This window comes from Oryza brachyantha, chromosome 4, assembly GCF_000231095.2.
Source record: "Oryza brachyantha chromosome 4, ObraRS2, whole genome shotgun sequence".
In the NCBI taxonomy this organism is placed as follows: domain Eukaryota; kingdom Viridiplantae; phylum Streptophyta; class Magnoliopsida; order Poales; family Poaceae; genus Oryza; species Oryza brachyantha.
In genome coordinates this window covers 13,955,540-13,975,864 of record NC_023166.2, presented here as the reverse complement: position 1 = coordinate 13,975,864, position 20,325 = coordinate 13,955,540, and the positions used below count along the sequence as shown (strand labels likewise).

General features: G+C 42.9%; 3 protein-coding genes across 5 annotated transcripts; 1 reads left to right on the top strand and 2 right to left on the bottom strand.

Annotated features, from left to right (window-relative positions):
• Positions 1-1,214: 1,214 nt before the first annotated feature.
• Positions 1,215-7,506, bottom strand: LOC102699951 (diphthine methyltransferase homolog). Of its 2 annotated transcripts, XM_015836664.2 has the most exons (4): positions 7,083-7,506; positions 5,693-6,487; positions 4,581-4,703; positions 1,215-1,843 (listed from the first exon to the last, which is right to left on the bottom strand). In XM_015836664.2, exons 1-2 carry the CDS (start codon positions 7,426-7,428, stop codon positions 5,772-5,774), a joined length of 1,062 nt encoding a protein of 353 aa, XP_015692150.1. In that variant the 5' UTR covers positions 7,429-7,506; the 3' UTR covers positions 1,215-1,843; positions 4,581-4,703; positions 5,693-5,771. The 2 variants fall into 2 exon arrangements, with proteins under 2 accessions (XP_015692150.1, XP_015692149.1); XM_015836663.2 differs by lacking the exon at positions 4,581-4,703.
• Positions 7,507-7,530: 24 nt separating this feature from the next.
• LOC102704055 (2-phytyl-1,4-beta-naphthoquinone methyltransferase, chloroplastic) lies at positions 7,531-10,078 on the top strand. Of its 2 annotated transcripts, none has more exons than XM_006653523.3 (8): positions 7,531-7,768; positions 7,875-7,939; positions 8,039-8,129; positions 8,204-8,292; positions 8,622-8,755; positions 8,845-8,906; positions 9,094-9,193; positions 9,788-10,078. In XM_006653523.3, exons 1-8 carry the CDS (start codon positions 7,619-7,621, stop codon positions 9,886-9,888), a joined length of 792 nt encoding a protein of 263 aa, XP_006653586.1. In that variant the 5' UTR covers positions 7,531-7,618; the 3' UTR covers positions 9,889-10,078. The 2 variants fall into 2 exon arrangements, with proteins under 2 accessions (XP_006653586.1, XP_015692151.1); XM_015836665.1 differs by having other exon boundaries at positions 7,691-7,768; positions 8,034-8,129.
• A 970-nt stretch (positions 10,079-11,048) lies between these two features.
• On the bottom strand, positions 11,049-14,400 carry LOC102700330 (GDSL esterase/lipase LTL1). Its single transcript, XM_015836661.2, has 5 exons — positions 13,959-14,400; positions 13,702-13,829; positions 13,337-13,579; positions 11,556-11,808; positions 11,049-11,436 (listed from the first exon to the last, which is right to left on the bottom strand). Exons 1-5 carry the CDS (start codon positions 14,203-14,205, stop codon positions 11,192-11,194), a joined length of 1,116 nt encoding a protein of 371 aa, XP_015692147.2. The 5' UTR covers positions 14,206-14,400; the 3' UTR covers positions 11,049-11,191.
• Positions 14,401-20,325: the final 5,925 nt, after the last annotated feature.

Genomic DNA, 20,325 nt, shown 5'->3' with positions numbered 1-20,325 from the left:
AAACAATTAAGGTGATGTGGCTTCATAAGAGAAGAGAGAATTAATATTAATTACATTTAGTGGGCATGAAAGAAAGAAGGGATGATGCACAAATCTTACGGGTATTCCCTAAAAATACGAGAAACTAAGTCTTTGGACAGCCATGACGCATGAAAAAAAAAGACAGAAAAATCCAAAAATTATAATCGATAATAATCTAATTCCAAAAAATATCATTGACAAGTAGGGGTTTTATAAAATCACATATTACAAGGAGGGTTTACGTTTTCATGGAGACATCCAAAACTGTCATTCCGCGAAGCACGATTGTCACAGTTTTTAACAATTTTTCATGGCAATAATCATGGTTTCGGCAGTAGTTGCCGCAGTATTGCAAACCCTGTGTACTAGTGTTGTAAGACAATAGTACATTCAACGGTAAGAGGTGTATGAAACTCTGCCAGCGATGACATTTATAGAATAAAGTCATTCGTATTATGATATTTCATGGAATTAACTCAACAAATGATATTTACTAGATTTGGGCGTTTGTCAATAGTATTTGTAGGATTTACTCAAAAAAGAAAAGGACCAAGAGCTTCATGTTCCTGGGGACTAAGAGATGGTGGCTTCAGTACTGAACCTTTGGACACCCAAGGCACAGGCAAAAAGACAAGCAGTTGATCTTATAGAGGTGATAGTTGCAGGAAATCTTGCATTGAGCAGCAGATTAATAAGATGAGAGGTTTTAATTCTTTCCTCCGGGTAGTTCATGTACATATGAGAGCTCAATAACTAACTGATGTAACATCTCAAAATGGATAATGGAACTAGGGAATGCCATCACATGTTCATATCAAAATCATTAACTTTAGTACTTCCTTAGCTGGCCTTTCATACTGCAGTCTTAAATTGCCGAGTCTGTAAGGTTTCATCCTTCAGGAGTCGGTAAAACATATGTATAACAGGTTCAGTTCTTGTGTTTTAGACACCACTGCAGAAAAGTACTCTCTTGCTATGCCACAATTCATCTTCCCTCAGCAAATCATTCTGGGATATTCAGAAGAAATGCTTTAACTCGCCCAGCAACAAAAGGAAAGGTAGTTTCTCTGATTACTCTCTTGCTTCTGTTTTCATCTTTTAAAATCTAATTGTCATATTTCAGATAATTTATTTTTCCCTGAAAATTTTGCCTCGGTTGAAACATTTTCGCGCAAACATCCTTGCAAAGCACGAGACAGAAATGAAATGACATACAATTTACACTGTTCCAGCACAAACAAATTTATCTCGAAGTAAAGGATATGGCCAACTGCTAACTGGCAAAAGGATGTCAACTACCAAGGACAATCAAATGAGATAACATAGCATTTTTCTAGATAAAAAGCAGCCATTTATTAGTAGAGTGATCTTCATACTACACATAAAACAAACATTGACTCAGCAATGAAGGATCAATGGATTCATCGATCATCACCACAGCGATTTCTGGTTATTTCGCTACCACCTGATACAACTGGAAGGATAGAACGGGAGAAGAAAAAAAAGGGGGTGTACTCCTGCTGGAGCTCACCAATGCCGTTTTGTGACTTGCCGGTTTGTGCATACCTCAGCCAACCACCTAGGAGGCCAGGAAATGCACCATGGAGTCGAAGAGCTTCTTGAGCTGGACCTCAGCCATTGCTCTCCATCCTCCTCCTGCTTCTGCTCTCTCAAGAACCATGTGCATGTTCAAGCCATTCATCTTCCATGGTTAGTACTGAGTACGAACAAGACGAGAGGGGTAGGGCTACTTTATACCTTGATGAGGTTGCTGATGTCTGCAGGTACTTCTCCAGCTAAATCTATTGCAGGAACCCAGAATCTGCATGGCAGCATTTTAAATTGGACAGCGCAGCATGCTTTAGTGGAGAAAGGACAATGAAAGTAAAAACTGTGCAAAGTGCTCATTTGCTGGACTTCACACTGATGTTCTTCTTTCCTCACCATGTCAATTCTAACTATATTCCTTCTCTAGAGAAATTCCCGTTCCACTTACAAGCCCAATACTATCCAGGGTATTTTACTCAACAGAACAGTGACATACCTATTACAAATTAAGCAGGGCACGTGTAAAGGACTAAACACTACTGCAGAAACCACAATCCACTTCCAGTTCCCAGGGAATATATACTAGTAAGGATGTTTCTCCGGAAAATTATATATGTTTAAAATCTATGCATCCTTTTGCAGTGGGCACACTTCATCTCACTATCTGCCTTGATTTTCACTATTATTCAGACATCAATAGTATACATTTAACGATATATATGCTTGTTTTTTTATAAAAGAAAGTAGAATTATAGATACAGTGAGTTTATCACCAACCGGATGCTTAAGCCTTCACCAACAAAGTGAAGTTCAATAACTCATGATGTGTGACTGAATCTACATATCAACAAGAGAGGGAAGAAAAAAAAAGAAAGGGTAACCTTTACAAAAAGCTGAAGGAGCACTCTCCAACTTTAGAACTATACTTTTTAGAGTGCGGAGTTAGAGCAATGTGACCATCCTGTTCAACCACTAACTCATGTTTATCCAAAGCATCCCATTTCCTAATCCTAGATGATAAAGTCAAAAAAACCTCCATCTCATTAAATCAGCTCCCATAACATTCTCTAAAAGTCGATAAGATCTCAGTTTCATGCAAGACTACCACTCTCGAGTCCCAACTGAGACATCCTTAATACATAGAAATAATTATAAAAAAGAAAAACTGTATTTTAAGATAACTGATTCCACCTGGACAGGGAGGAAATCACTGTCACCAATCGTGGGATTCCACCGCTTCACCAAAGTGGGATTTAATCACTGGTCTCTACCACTCCTATGAAAATTTCTGAACTTTGACTTTTTTCTAATAGGTGGCTGACACATGGAGATAGTGAGAATCCTCTCAGAAATGCACTCAATCAGTAACATCATGGACAACAGTCGAGGTTCAAGGCCCCACCAATAGCGATTGGTTGAGAAACATCAGTCATATATATGCCATGCCCAGTTGATTTTATGAAGAACAGCTAATAACAGGATTCAAGAAAAGCATATCCCATCTAATTTTGCCAGAAACCAACGAAAATTGGATGGTTCAGTCACTTTATGCAGTTATCAAGTAGCAGCTTATAGTAGAACTGTCTCCTAGCCAATAGAGGATCAATTATTCTCATAAACCAGACATAACATGCACTGGCCAGTGAGCAGTAACAAGTCTGGAGCTGACTTTACATGCATCAGGATAGAATCCTTCTTGACCAAGCAGGGTCTGTGTTTGAATACCTACATTTGCCCAATTCTGAAAGATTTTTTTCTCAAAAAAAGAAAGCACATGTAATATTTTTGGTTGGTAGAAAATTAACGCACATATTCACATGAAAAAAAAAACCTTTCTTGCATCTGCAACTAGATCTAGATGCATATGGTGCTATGTCCTTTTATGTATGATATAATAATCTTTAGCCGTCTATGATGTTGGTTGTTTTCAAAACTTCAAATAACTTGCAGTAGCAACCAGCAATGAGTTACACTGTAATAGAAACTAAAAGGAAAACAGTGCACCACAAGGGTCATAGTGCTTCCAAAGGAGTCTTACAAGCATTCCAGGTCAAAACACAGTGTTTTAGAAAAGAAAAGAAAAGGTCAAAACCCTATTCACGTAAGAAGTGACACCACCCCAAAGGGAGTAACACAGAGATCCATTCCCCCCCCCCCCCCTTTCACAATATAAGACACATAATTTTGCAGCTATGTTTCAATATAACTAGCATGCGACTTTAATGATATTTTCTATCTTCTTCCCTCATTTACACTTGTATTATATTACTCTTATTCCAAGATATTAACAGTAAATACATTATCTTGGATTATAGCCTCATCAATTTCCGTAGCTGATCAAAATAGGAATTATAAAATAAGTGGAGGAAGTATTAAAAATGTGTACCAATGTTTACTTAAAATGTTAATTACCATGAAAATATTTAATGAATGTATTAGGTATTTCATGCTATCCAATTCCGAACCAATCCTTAAATTTACATGCAACCATATAGGACTGACCCTGTACATGGCAAAGAATCTCCCTTGAGTACCAATTCATGAGGAAACCAAATGAGGGCACAATCAGAAGCTGAACTCTGGACACTCAACTATATTACCGATCAAAACAGTAATCTGCCAATGATAGGCTGGATCAAACAAAACATCATTCTTCAGTGTTTTAAGCAGTAACAAATCTTAACCCTCAGCTTTTGCATCACTAAAGCTACATTCTAATAAACAAGAATATAAGTAGGTTCAAGATACATGAAAAACATCAGTGTGCACTTTAAGAAACAGTGGAATGCCTTATTTTAAGTTGCTAATGTTCTTCAAGTTTCCTTGTGCTATCCAACGGGATGAATTCAATAAATTAGCTTCATTATGCTTGACTGTAAATTAGTTTATTAGATCTACTGTGCATTCCAGATTTAAAAGCTAACCTTAGCAGAAAGATTAAATCAGTGCACATAATAGGTCATTATAATACAAACAGTAAAGTTCCTATGGTAATTAAACAAACCCCTCACCGGTCACCAGCAATAAAATGACACCTGAAATGCGAACCAGATCCATAACATAGCCTATCCCCATGTTCCATATTTTATCAAGCGACACCTGAAACCTTCCCTTCCTTCATTATGCTTGTGGAACTGTGCACGAGAAATGGGGTACCATAGACAACATTACTGATTATTCATAGTCTTAACCTATTGCAGCTCATTTTTCTTTTCCAAACTACGGGAAGTGTAATATACTTATATTTATGAAATATATTAAGTAGAGTTGGTGTAACAATCAAAGCATGATGAGCATGCCTTTATAGATAACCAATGAGCTAGAACTAGGAAAACGTTACAATGCAGTCCACATCACAATCATGGAAAAATGGTAATCTACAAAGAATGCACTTTTAGTGTTCATTGAGTGGATACGCATCCATGTAGCTATCTTACATGAGTGCATTACGGTTAGTGGTATCAGATAAGGAGAAACAATGTAGATATTGTCTTGTGTCATGCATGTACTTCTATTATAAACGATATTTTAATGATTTTAGAGTTAACACAAAAAATAGAATCACTATTACCTTCAAATATGTCGTAGAACTTATCTAGAAGGTCATGTGCACCGCCATAATCAATCCATATCTCGTTTTTTTTTTTGACAAAATCATGCCATAATTGTTTTTACCACAAATCCAACCAATGATAAGATCAAAACAGGTTTGTAAAACAGATGGACAAGTTCATCTACCTTGGAGAGTGCTGATCAGCTCTCTTAACAAGAAAGAACCAAGATATTTCAAAGAAGAAGCAACACTACGCAAGAGTTTTGATCTAGGCGCATGTCTGCTGAAAAGTGGAAACTAGTAAGATCACTGAAAAGGCCACACCAACTCATCATGGCATGGCAGTGTTATTTAGCCACGCCGGACAGGATGGCATGGCTAAAAGATCAGATCTAAAAAAAAGTTTTGGGATGGTTTAGTTTTAAAATTTAAAAAATGTTCAAAAAATAATAAAAATTCGAAGTTCACACAGAATATCAATTTGGATGATTGAATGGCTATGGAACAGACAAAGATTCTACCACAAGCCCATGCCTTTAAATAAAAATCAGCATAACTTTGAAGAGCTACCTGAATAAAATTAATTGTTTCCTTCAGTAAACAGGTCCATATAGTGATACTTCAACAGAGAGCAATGATACTTTCACTCTTAAAGATTTTCTAGGTTCTCCGGTTGCCACACACGGAGGAGCCGGTCATAAAATGAACAGGTAGCAACAACTGAACAATTCTTGCTCTGTTCTGCACCTTCTCTTGTCTGCCAATCTGCACCATATGCTAAGGACTCATGCTTGCTATATGTCTCCATTACTGCAGCATCCCCAGTACCAACTTTAACAATGGCAAATCCATTGTGCATGCATGCAGCCAAGACGACATCCGCAATAACAGGATGATATTTAATCCTCCATACACCACCCCCTAAATTTAGGGATTTCACGCTAACAGGTTTCACCATTGATCTCATGTCCCAAACTCTGAGAAATTCATCATAACTTCCAGTAAGTAGCATGTTCCGTTCCAGTGGATTCTGGGCGATGCAACAGACACCCATATTATGTGACTTTTTGTTCTGAAACACAGAATTCGATGGGCTCTGGCGTAAGTCCCAGCAGCTGAAAGAGCAGTCATCTGAGCCACTGTACAACAAGTGTGGCTTTGCACGATCAAAATAGCATGTCCACACTTCATACTGATGAGCAGTCCACTGTTCTGATACCTCCAAGCGGTCCTCTCTCATGGAAACCACAGACAGTGAACCATCTGATAATCCGACAGAAAGAGAATCGGCAGTTTGGTTCCAGTCCACAAACAAGCACATAGAAGAAGAAATGTCTCCAGAACAGACATCCCTGAGAATAGCACCTGCGCAATTTGGTCACAGAAGACATGGTAAATTACAAATGTCAGAAATACCGAGGTGTTCACAAATAGCTAGACGAGCTTCCAGTACAGGATCAACTAGACTATCATGGTGATTAAATAAAAAAATATCAAAACCAAAAAAGTTGATCCAGCAATAATAAGCCCTCATAAGAAAAAATAGCAACGCAAGAATCCGACGTAGAACATCAATCAGCAGCATAATTGCACTTATTCTCAAAAAGAGGATGACAACCACGGACCAGCCCAGGAGGCCCGAACTTGTTAATCCAGATTAACCCTTGGAAACCTAACCCCAATCCTAGCTATGCATTTTCGAAACAAAATTTCAACTGCATAAACCCTAAACCCCGAAATATTTCTGCAAGAATCAAGCAACATCCACATGGATGATGGAACTCTTTCGCAAGCCTAAGAGCTTGACATTCGCCTTACATCACCACAACGTTCAGTCAAAGATTCATGAGAATTGCCGCATATCTCATGGAAGCTTAGCAAGTGGACAGTGATCAAATTTTGACACGACAAACAACTTTTTTTTGTTCTACTGTAAGAAAAATGCAGGAGCAAACAGCACCTTCGTCCGATCCGTCCTCCTCCTGCTCCAGGCGCCAGAGCGCGAGGCAGCCGTGGGCGTCGGCCCGCGCGAGCAGCGGCGCCAGGGGGCTCCACTTCATGTCGAAGACCCCGGCGGTCTCCACCGTGTGGAGCAGCCGGAGCCTCCGGGACGCGTCCTCCTCGTCGGCGTCGACGGAGAAGAGCGACACGGTGCCCGCCCGGTCCTGCCGCTCCTCCTCACCGTGCTCCTGCTCCTGCTCCTGCAGCGTGTAGGTGGCGGCGGCGAGGACGTGGCGGAAGGGGCGGTGCGGGCAGAACTCCACCGCGTCGGCGTTGCCGCCGAGGTAACAGGACCCCAAATCCATCCGTCAAGGAAAGCCTCGCCTTCCTCGGCGATTTCGGCGGCGGCGGCGGGCGGCGAGAGTCGAGACCGCTACCACAGCTCCACTTCAGCGGCGCGGCGGCGGCGGGGGCAAAAGAGTCAAAACCTTAATCCAAACCGGTCGCGCAATAACCTATCCTAATCATGTGGCGGGGGCGAGCAAACGGACACCCATGGCCGCCTTAACCGCGGCGATCTCCTCGACCCCCGCGGCGCCCGGCCCCGCCGCTCGCCGCCGCAGGTTCTTCGCCGTGCGCTGCTCGTCCTCCGCTGCCGACGAGCGGCAGGTCCTCTTCAGCCGCATCGCGCCCGTCTACGACCATGTCCGTACCCTCCCCTCCTCCTGCCTTCCCCCCCTTTCCGCCCTCGCAAGCTGACACCCAGCAGCAGCATTGTGCTGACGACGGCGCAGTGCCGTGTTCATTGTAGCTGAACGACGTGCTCAGCCTCGGACAGCACCGGACATGGAAGCGCATCTGCGTCTCTTGGTCCAGGTACCTCACTAGTGGCAGACTGGCAGGCATAGTAATGTGGATTAGAGAGACTCTTGTTCTGCGATTGATTTGTGCAAAAAGTTGAATTTTTGAGGCTAGGGCGAAGAGAGGGGATCGTGTTCTTGATCTCTGTTGCGGGAGCGGGGATTTGGCATTCCTTCTGTCTGAGAAGGTTGGACTGGATGGACAGGTTAGTGTTGGATTTGCTTAGCTGCTTTTAGATTTCAGAATTGCTTTACGATTGAAAGCTGTCATATGTTACAGGTGATGGCTGTTGATTTCTCAAGGCAGCAGCTGCAAACTGCTGCTAACCGTCAGGAGCAACGCTGGAAACCTTGCTACAAGAACATCAAGTGAGCATCCTCAGTGCGAAAGATTGTAAGCTCCCCTCGATTCGTAGTTGCAACTGCCTATAAGTCAAAATTTAAATTTTCAAACTTAATTTTAGACTTGATTTTGTGGTTTTTTCACTATGGTTTGTTTTAAAACTTTTGCTTTTGAGTCGTCATAAACACGTATATAAAAGTTTTGCCTGTAAATTATTTTTCATTTATAAAAACGTGAGCCGTAGATTAAGAACACGTGCAATATGTAGCTTCGTGATTGTGGTTGATCTAGTGAACAAGTCGAGCACATGGCTGATGGTCTAATGGGTGTGTGCTTTGAGCCTGTATGGTTGCAGGTGGATCGAAGGTGATGCACTTGGTTTGCCTTTCGCGGACTGCTACTTCGATGCTGTTACGGTTGGTTATGGGTTGCGCAATGTGGTTGACAAACCCAAAGCGATGCGGGAGATATTTAGGGTCCTAAAACCAGGTCTAGTGAAGGTTTCGAGTTCTTTTTTCAGGTTGACCATGCTTATACTCCAGCATAATTTTTCACAGTAGGGTTTTACTGGACTGCAGGATCAAGAGCATCTGTTCTAGATTTTAACAAGAGCTCATCGCTTTTCACAACATCATTGCAGGTAAAATATCAGACCATCTTTAGTACAAATGAGTTTGGCTTGTGTGTTAATATCCGTGAGAAAGATTGTTTCTTCATTATTGCACCGTGAAAACAAATTGATGTTTTTCTCTTGGGCTTTCAAGGCTTAATGAATTTCAGTCGGCTTTTCCAGCCTGACCCGGCTAAAAAATGTTTCTCTTGGGCAGAGTTGGATGATTGATAACGTTGTGGTTCCTTTGGCCAGTGGCTATGGACTCACTGAAGAATACAAGTACCTGAAAAGTTCGATATCACAGTATCTAACAGGTTTGCACATATATTTCTTCTGTGAGAAAATTCCATTGAAGAACTACAGTAACACTATTTTAGCAACGCCTTGAGTGAAACAAAAAGGGGCTGACTTAACTGGTAGTGAAATTTAATCCACGCCGTTTATTTATTTTTATCTGACGACTATAATTAAATTATACTACCAGTAATATTAGGTGTAGTAGAAATTTGAAATGGTAATATCATCTTTTTTATTGTGATATTTATTGCCAAAATACAAAATTATAAAATAATACTAATCAATTAATTAACAAAGTACCAAAATATCCTTTTAAATCAACAGTTTAGAATAGTTCTACCAGTAGTTAATAATACTAATCAATTAATTAACAAATACCAAAATGCACCGGAGAGGGACCTAAACAAAAAACATGGTAAAACTTGTATTAGCCATTCTGATAGTAGCACTAATTCAACACACACCTCAATTTGTCGTGATGGAGTTCTTTTATATGAGAAGTCGCATTCCTATGTTCCAAACAGTCCGTTGGTTAGTGCCCTTTCATCATCGACCAAAGTTATCGCCCTTGTATTTAATTTGCTTGTGGCGGTTTACATCCTCCTGTGCAGGAAAAGAGCTGGAGGAGTTAGCTAAAGAAGCTGGGTTTTCTGCCGCCAAGCATTATGAACTCGGTGGAGGGCTCATGGGGGACTTGGTTGCAACTCGCTGAATAGAATTGTAAACCTTATCTGTATGATTTACTTGGATTACGTAGCTGGTTCAGTGCTTTTTTTCCCCTCTACATTGTCTGATCGTTCTGATTCACTGATCCCACATGGATCATGCACCAAACATACAAAATTTCCCTGCTGTATAATTCCCATTTTGAAATAAGAAAACAAACCGTGGGAAATGGCCTGAAATGCATAACCTGATTTTAGTGCTGCTGCAGGAGCGATTCGATCAAAATAAGATGCCTGAGATGAAAGTCTGGCATCGCGCATAGTACGAGCTTGCTGGCAACATTTGAGCTATCTGACAGGAAATCAACCTTTGGGTAAATATCGGAGGCACGAAAGCAGGTGAGAATCACGAGGTCCCAAGGTGTTTTCCACGGCGTGAAATGTGAGTTCAGAATCCTCTGCCGTATGATTAATCGGTCCCCATCCACGACAGACCAAGATCTACGCCTCGTATTTATGGGCAGAGTTTTTAATCACTTGTCAGTCTCCTTACCCACTTCGCCGCACAACGGGACAAGTAATCTGTAGGGGGTATATATAACTGAGCTCAACGAACGAACCACCAAGAATATTTGCAATATATAAGTTCTAGCAACAAAGGTCCACGAGCTATATATTACAACGAATTCTGCACCTGATAACCGAAGAGAAACATATTCTTTAAAACTCCCTAAACCAATAAGTACCCTACTGAACATTAACAAACACACTCAACCGTAGTCTTAATTTACCATCACTTTGGACCTAAAACCAGATTCACCATCACCTTTCACTAAATAAAACCGGAAAAGAAAAAGGGAAGGGAGAGAGAGAAACATCAAAACTTGAAGCAGCGGTATTAAGTAACTAAGCACGGAAGCAGTTTTTAGCACACGGGTCTATATACACCCGTTGTTTGCATGTCATCTAAATAGTCATAAAAAATATGGAAAAATTTAACAAGATAGTTTAATATGAGTTATATCACTTCACCAATATGCAAGTTTAAATTCATCTTCTATAAGTTATAGCAAAAATAATAAAAACAGTTATGAATATGCATATAGTTAGTTTTAGTTTTATTTGTTTTTTCTACAACTCGTAAAAGTTGAATTTAAAATTTGTGGAGTGATATAACTCATATTAATCTATCTTGTTAATTTTTTTCATATTTTTTTATGGTTATTTAGATGGCATGCAAGCACACGGGTGTACCTACACCGTGTGCTAAAAACTATTTCCCAACTAAGCACATATACATAGCCAGGCCACACATGTAATATGATCCTCTCCTCCATGGTGGTGGTGAGATCAGTTTCTTGTCTCGTCCATGGCGTCCATGGCGAGGATGGTGCTCAGGTTCATGGGGCGGATGTGGTCGGTGGAGCCGTGCATGAGCTGCGCGACGATGAGCCGGTTCGCCCGCTCCGTCGGGTGGAACGCGTCCCAGTACGCGTACACGTCCCGGTTCGCGCACACGTTCGACGCCGGCGTGCACAGCCCGATCCCGTTGTACGGCCCCTGCCCGCAGCACGCCACCTTCGCCGTCACGAACCCTGCAGCCACCACACACACACACACACGGCCACGGGGTCAGGTCATCGTCTCCGTGCCCGGCCATGGCCGGTGCAAGCCGGCCGGCGGCGTGGGTTCGTCAGTGAGCTTGCTTACGTACCGTAGTCCTGGGGGTTGAACATGAAGTCGAAGCTGATCTTGTTGGTGTTGGCGGCGATGAAGACGTGGCCGCCGAGCTCGGAGTTGAGCTCGGCGAGCATGCGCTCCAGCTGCGGGTTGAAGAGGTCGGCGGCCTGCGTCAGGTCGGTGGCGCACTCGCCGTCGATGCTGTGCATGGCGAGCTCCGCCGGCACGCACCCGATCATCCCCGTGCCCGTCACGATCACCCGCCGCGGGCCCAGCTCGTGCAGCCTCTGCAACACCATGGGCGGCAGTTAGTTTTCCCTTTACTACTTCCTCAGCACAACACTGGAATTTCTGTCAAGGTGACGAGAAAACGAGGCAGGCAAATGCGGCTGAGCTGAGCGAGCCTCCCCTCTGATCTACGCCGAAACTGGAAAGAGGCAGTACATTTTGCACACGAAGCTGTACTGGCAGTGGCACTGTTCTTGCATGTGGCATGAGTAAATTTTGGCACGACCTCCTCGCGGGTACACTAGCAAAATGCGATGGCACGATTCTAGTATAGAGTCACTGCATCCGGCCTGCTTGTTTTTACTCGGTGAATTAGAGCGGTTTCTTTACAGTGTTAAGTGTCCTACTCGGCTTATTCATTGCCTCTGCAGCAGAGTGCGAGTGTGGTAGGTGACATAGAATACACACAGTTTGTTGAGTCATACAGAGCACTGTATCGTACGGTAAAAACTTGGGTGCTATGGCTGCGGATTTTTTTTTTCAAAAGAAACACCGTTTAAAAAAAGTATATATAAAGTATATTTTAACTTTTATAGTTAAGTTCATTATTTATATCATTAAATAACTATCACAAAAATCAGAAAATCTCACACATCTTCCAACTATCTCAAACACAATTTTCCTTCGTCCTTAAACGAAATAAGTTAATATTTCTAATTCAATTTGCAATGGACAACACAATACCAAACTAAACTTATTTTAGAACGGAGGAAACACCATACTACACTTCTTGAAATTATCTGGTGTGGAAGCCCTTGCAAGTGTTTAGGTCTACTGTCATTGGACCCTATAGATCATAAGCTATTTATAACTCACGAGTCCGAAGGAATGTAGATCTGCAGCAGAGATATCTGCTACAGTGACTCACTTATTTTTCCTTTAATGCTCCATGCAATCAAAATCTTGTACTTTTTATAATGCAATGCTTGAAGCCCTTTTCACATTGCACTGCATTATTAGACATATTAAGACTTGTTGCAGTTAAGAGTGTACATACTGTAGGCCTTAATTTAATGATGAGAAGTTAGCATATTTTCCTAACTGGAAGTATTGGTTTTCATTTGCAGTCGGCGGCACAATGATGAACTGAAGATGGGGGCTTACTGACACTGGCTGACCCAAAGAGTGAGGTGAACGCCATATTGTATTCGGTTTCTTGTTTCAACAGTAACATCTCAGATTGATGCAGAAAAAACTACAGATCGTGTCATTCAGAACATATTACCCGAAGAAAGTCCACTCTGTTCACCCTGCACTTGTTTCTATTGTTTGCAGTGCTAACAGTTAACCCATCTCTTTGTGCTATTGTTCATTATAGTCAGTAACTCATGCAGCATTGATTTCTACGAGTACTGCGTTTATGCAAGTGAGTTATGTTCATCTTTTTCGGCCAATTCTCTACCGAAATGCTAATCACTTTTTGTTTGAATTTGCCAAAGTTTACCTTTGGGGGTTGCACGGGAGTGAATCGAGATAAATTGTTCTCTGACCAAGAAAAAAAAACACTTGCGAAATGATCAGACTAACCGTGAGGATCTTCCTGTACTCGGAGATGAGGTAGGGGACGTAATCCTGGATGGCGAACTGGCGGGACCTGACGGAGAAGGGCACCAGGTAGTAGTTGTTGACGAAGTCGTTGCCGCCGAGCGTGATGAGCACGAGCGACTGCTCCACCACCTGCCTCGCCGCGTCCTCGCCGGCGAACGCCGCCAGCTTCTGCTGGTAGTTCTGGAAGTTCTCCAGCTGCTGCCCGATCCTGATTATGTTCACCTGCACGCACGCACGCACGCACACCAAAATTAAACTCTCAATTGCCGCTCGCTTTGCGTCGTCGGTCAAGAACGATCGACGCGTTGGCTCGTGTTCGTCGCGGATGCGGATGCGGGGCTTACGAACTGGATGCCGGTGTCGTTGAGGATGCCGACGCCGGCGGAGGCGAAGTTGGCGCCGACGAGCAGGTTGTCGCCTCGGAGGTCGGGGCTCAGGTACGGCAGCGCAGGCTGGGACCCGAGGTACTCACCTGCAGGATCGAGAGCCAAGAACGCGACTTGTCAATAAACATTTTTTAGCAAGTGTTTAATTGTGTTGTTTTGCAACTTGCAAGTGCGTAGTGACGACAGTGACGTGGAAGAGCTAGGGCGTGCGTAACTGATAATGTCGGGGATGTTGAGCCCGTTGGAGAACCTCCCCGTGGGCATGTGCGTCGGGAAGTCGATCCCGTACGGCGGCGCGTCGGCGCGCGCCGTCGTCATGAGGTAGTTGTTGTTGCCGTTGTCGACGAGCGAGTCGCCGAACACGAAGAACGCCCGGGGCGCGGCCGCCGCGGGCGTGGCGGCCACGAGCAGCGTCGCCGCCGCCACGGCCAGGAGCAGGCCAGCCAAAGAAGAACCGCCCATCGCGCACTATCGAGAGATCAGTATACACACACTTGTGCCGCCTGCAAGGTGGCGGCCTTGGAACTGGGCGGGCACTGGACAGTGGGACAGACAGCGGACGGCGGGCGCCGGCACGACACGACGGTGGACGATGCACGGCGAGAGCTGCAGGGCTGCTCGCTGGCGGCGCTCTCTCTTATAGACGGAGGCCGCGCTCGCGCTCGCGTCGCCAGTCGCCACCATGAGACACGCGCAGTTATGGCTGGGGGTGGGCCGGGCAGTAGTAGTGGAGTTAGCGGGCAGGAGACACGGAAAGCAATTGCGCGCGCGCGCGAGGACCACACCGGAACGCGGGGCGGGGCGGGGCGGCGTCATGGCGAACGCGCGCGGGGGTGCGCGCGCCACAAGATAGCACGGTGGTTGGTTGGGTGCTAAATGCGGGGGAGCTGAGCTCGCGTGCGCGCGTACGCCTGCCGGTGCCGGCCGGCACAGCCAAAGTAACCATGCGTCGTCGCGGAGGCCACTTGGCTCTCTCGGCCACAAACTGGCCCTGCCCTGCCCTGCACTGCACTGCATCCCCGTGCCTTTGCCTCGGATCATGCGCGCGCGCGCAGGGACTAGGGAACGTAGCTGTGCATGCACGAGAAAGGGGAACGCAATCGCCGGGTTTTCGATCACGAGCTTTCTTTCCTCCAGGACGTGCTCCAAACCATCCGTTCAGAGGACCTGCTGTGGTCCTCCGCTGGGGTAGCACCCCTTGGCGTATTGTTAGGAGTTTAACATATCGTAAAAGGTGTGTTTCATTCTCTTAGGCATTTTTCTGGGAGTTTAGCTTGTAGCGTCTGGGCTCTCTCTCCTGCGTTGTTTTCCCTGGGGGTCCCTGCTGGAGGCCAGTCTGGCCGTATGCGTTGTGCATCAGCACTCTTTATCTTCTAATTTATTGACGTGCTATTCTTTTGCGCGTTCGAGAAAAAAAGGAAAAAAAAAGACTAGCTTCCTGTTGCTACCTACCACCAGAATTGCTCTCTCAGACTTGAAATGGTCTCCATTTTTCGCCGATACATTACACATATAAACTAAAATTAAAATTTAAAATTAGTTTTGAGATTTTTATATAGCTTATTTTCCGGGCTTTATTTTCTGGTTTATAAGAACATGTATATCAAATATTTATCCGCCTGGTTTTTAGTTATTGGTAAACCGCTCTGCTGATGCTTCCTGCGTAGAAACGGAATCCTCTGCATGCTGGATGCGTCGTCGACTATTCAGTCATGCATATGGTGCAGTGCCAACGTCCGTCACTGTCGATCGATCTCCTCTCTCCCTCTCTCTGCACTGTGAACAGCTGTGTGTTTTAATTTGTTTTCCATTGAATTCTGTCTTATAATTCAGGTGATGTTTAGATTGAGAAAATTTTTGAAAGGAGTGTCCCATCAAATGTTTGACCAGATGTCGGAAGGGGTTTTCGGACACAAATGAAAAAACAAATTTCACGGCTAGCCTAGAAACCGCGAGACGAATCATTTGAGCCTAATTAATCCGTCATTAGCACATGTTAGTTACTGTAGCACTTATGGCTAATCATGGGCTAATTATGCTCAAAAGATTCGTCTCAAGATTTTTTTCATAACTGTGCAATTAGTTTTTTGATTCATCTATGTTTAATGTTTTATTTTGATGTCCAAAAATTCAATGTGATGTTTTTGGAAAAAAAAATTGGTAACTAACCAAGGCCTCAATTGGTGTGTTTCTAGTAGTAGGAGAGTATGTTTGCAATCATGAGTGAGAGTGTCGTTGTTAGGATGAGAGGATTAAGTGGCATCTGGATTAATTGGCATTCCATTGATGGTTGGTCTCAAGGTTAATGCGGTCATCATCTGCTGTTCCTGAAATCAGGACAGCGTGGGACATGGAGCACGTACAGCTTGATCGGGAATCCAATAACAGAAATTCCGTAACTGAAACTAAATTAATTAGTTCCCGCCCAACTCAAATCAAGTATGAGAAGCAGCACAGTAGCAAAATTTAAACCTCGAGATAGCTCATCTTCTTTTAATCTTTTCGAATGCATGATAAACAACAGTAACTAAATTTTGTCAAATAAACGCAAACTAACCTACTAATTGATGGTCAGACTACTCTATTCTCTTTCTGCTTTTTCGGTTGAGTTAAAGGTGTGATCGGAAAAAAATTCAAACCATATATATGCAAACGAAAAATAATTTATAAATAACTTTTATATACGTGTTCTTAGAGATCTGCTAAAAAAACTATAATTAACAAATCTTAAAAATCAACTCTAAATTTAGAGTTAAAATTTTAAATTTTGGTTTGTATAAAGCGTGAAAAGACGATGTTGGAAGTGAGCTCGGTCACAAACTGAAGATTTCAATACGCCATAACATTTTCCATCCTCCAGTTGCCAGTCCTCCTAACCAGTAACTACTTTGTACCTTCAACTTTTGACAGGTTGGCCAGGTTAATGATCCAGGAGTAATCAAGTTCCCCTGAATATACACACGGCACTTACCTTCCAACAGAAAAACATTGACATGTTCATAGTTCAGCTGGGATAGAATGTACGCGAGCATGGCTGCATGGTCCATGCATACCGCAGAGTTTACCACTTACTCGATCACCATTCTTCCCTTACCGGTAGCGAAACATACAATGTACGTACTGCATGCATACGTATTCACACAGGTAGATTCAGATTGGCATTTCTGAAATCTGATGTATCATGTATGTATAGTGCACATATAGTATACTCCTACGGTCATACCGCTCTACGGATTGCACGGAGCATCGCCGCCCGCCGTATACTGACTGACGTATAGACGTACGGCAGAGCTCCCATTTATTGTACTTGCTCCCGTACGTATAGCGCATGCATGCGAGCGTAGCAGACGGCGCCATGTGAAATTCATTACGCGGTGGGCCGGGTAGAAAATTTATCTATCGATCAATCAATGGGTGCCACTACCCCGTAGCTACCGCGCCTTTCGACCACGCACACGACCGTGGAGCTAGCTAGCTACAAAATTATGAACATTTTAAAATTGTTTAGTATGAAATAAGGTTAAAAGAAAAATGCTATAATACTCTCTCTATTTTATAACGTAAAACATTTTATTGATAAAGCATATTGTTTATATGTTTTGATACTAATGAATTCATTAGTATCAATATTAATCTAGACAATATTAAAAAATCTTATCATAAATAAAACGAATGTAACACTTATTAACATACTACGAATGAGAGTGTGAGAGGTTATGTAAAGATAAAATGAAAAGAAAATTTTAAATAAAAAGTAGTAATGGTTATGATAAATATAGTACTAAAACAATTATATTTATTATAATATTTAAATTACATATATACTTGTGTTTTGGAAAGGTCGGAGTGGCTCGCAGTGAGAGCAAGCACGGCGAGATGACATCTCGAGACGTAATTGCACGCGTAAAAGTGATTAATTTTCGCCGTTCGGCCCGGCCGGCCGCCGCCGGCGATTCGTCCTATACGTTTCCGGCACCGTACCCATTTATCTTCTGCGAATCGTACATGCATTGCAGCTAACTACTGAACTGCCGGATCGAGTAGCTAGTTAGCTATAGCATGCATTTTGGCGGAGTCGTAGTGTAGTGTGGGCTGCGTTGCAGGAGTACGAACTGGTGGTATATTTTCACGAGGAAAGGTTCAAGGCCCTGCTTTTTTAAAGGCAGGAGAAACATAAGGCTCGTTCTTGAGACACTGTTGAGTATAATTTTCATCTCTTTTTTCGCGCGCACGTTTCTCGAATTGTTAAACGGTGTATTTTTTGCTAAAAAAGTTTGTACGAATGTTGTTTTAAAAAAATCATATTAATCCATTTTCAAGTTTTTAATAGCTAAAACTTAATTAATCATATACTAATGGTTTTTATTAGTTTGCGTGAATTGATTAGACTGCTTGGCACTATCTCCTGCGAACGAGCCCATAGTCTGTTGGGACGCCAGCTTACAACATTTGAGCAAGGGGACCACACCCACCACTCTAAACCAAAAACAGAACTCCCAAAGAGTCCGAAAGAAAACAGCAAAAATGTAACAGAAGATAAAATGACATTTACAGCTAACTAACAGCCAACCAAAGATAGTAGATCACCCCCACTCTATTTCTATTGACTAATTTCTTAACCCCTTCCAGCAGCTTGTTCTTCGTGATTTCCACTTTTATTCTATTGCTTTCTTTGCAAGAGTCTTTCACTAGGAGAGCGAAGATGTAGCCCTAAAAATTATCATGTTAGGGGACGATAACATTTTATTCTAGAAAGCCATATCATTTCTGATCAGTCATAAGTTCCAACAAAAACCTCCTAGCAAAATACAACCAGGTTTAGCACTTTTACCCCCTAGATTATCCAAAATGTCTAACAACATTTCAAAGGTATTCGGTTTGTTCTACCAACACCAACAGAAGATGTCACGATAAAAACTCCATGCAAAAACAGCAATCGGGCGCGCAGTGGAACATAACATGTCGAGCAGATTCCTGTTCACCACACAGCTTGCAAAACTCTGATCCGACCAATTTCTAGTTTTAAGGTTGACACTGACTGAATTCTATCTCTAGCAAGTAACCAAATAAAATATTTAACTTTCAAAGGTACAGGAGCTTTCCAAATCATATCCATCCTCTTATCATAAAACCTTAAAGATATCAATCTGTATCTGTATGTGCGTATTCAGTGACATGTTCCTCTGCTAGTCTGCTGGCACTGTGTTCGTAGGTGCTCTGAACTTCCGTACGACAAAAGAAGCAAATTCAGGAATCTTAGGTTCAATCCGATCTGTGCCTGTCTTCTCGAGATTATAATTACACCAAATGTTTTTTTTTCCAAAAACATCGTATCGAATTTTTGAACACCTAAATAAAGTATTAAACATAGATGAACCAAGAAACTAATTGCACAGTTATGAAATAAATCTTGAGACGAATCTTTTGAGCCTAATTAGCCCTAATTAGCCATAAGTGCTACAGTAACCAACATGTACTAATGACGGATTAATTAGGCTCAAAAGATTCGTCTCGCGGTTTCTAGGCTAGCCGTGAAATTCATTTTTTCATTCGTGTCCGAAAACCCCTTTCGACGTCCGGTCAAACATTTGACGTGACACTTCTCCTAAAAATTTTCTCGATTTAAACACCACCTTTGCTAGGGCTGCCTGCATACACACCGAGATACTATGTTATGACCAGCTGAAGAATGCAGTAAAGTTTAACCATAGCAGTGAAATTTCGGAGAGCTTTCAGAGGCGGGGAGGAGCAAGGTAAACCGAACGGTCGTTGGCTCGTTGCTGATCCAGCTACCATCAGTAAAGGCTAAAGCCAGCATTTACTCATACCTCCCAGGCCCGGCCGGTGACAGTAACAGCTGGCTCGTCCTGAAGACGTGTACTTGGACTGCAGATAGGCTGGCGAATGGCGATCCATCGAGCTATCTACCACTACTGATTATTACTGATCGTACTCTACTACAGCAGCAGATGCTGCAGCTGACATTTGTACTCTCACCATCATCGTTATCGCCTCGAGCCCTCGATCTTGATCAGTCTGCCAAAACGCTCGTCGGTCGACCATTCACAATCACACGATTGGGGGCATGCAAGGAGGGTGAAAACTGAATTATTACTGATCGCCGGTCTCCTCGCCGTACGTATTGGTGCCCGGCCGAAGATTCCGATCTCTTCCAGCGATCAGCTGCAGTGAGTTCATAACTGCTGTGTCTCGTCCGTCTTCTCGATCCAGATCGATCCAGCTCGATCGCTCTCACTGGAGCGGCTAGCTACGCTGAATTGCTCACGCATATCTCTGCATGTGCCGTTTGATCTGCGTTTCAGTGAACCACTGTGTCGACGCACTGCATGCACGCACCTGTGTTTTTTTTTCCTCTTTAAGGCCTCCTTTGATTCAAAAGAATTTTATAGAAAATTTTGGAGTATTTCATTTCTATAAGAATTTTTCCTACAAAGTTCTTTGAATCAAGGGAATGAATCTTATAAAATTCCTATGGAATGCATCTTCTTATATAAGTTTCGGAGGAAATTTAATAAGAGGTTAAATCTCATAGAAAAAATTCTTTGAGTCTATATCTCTCCT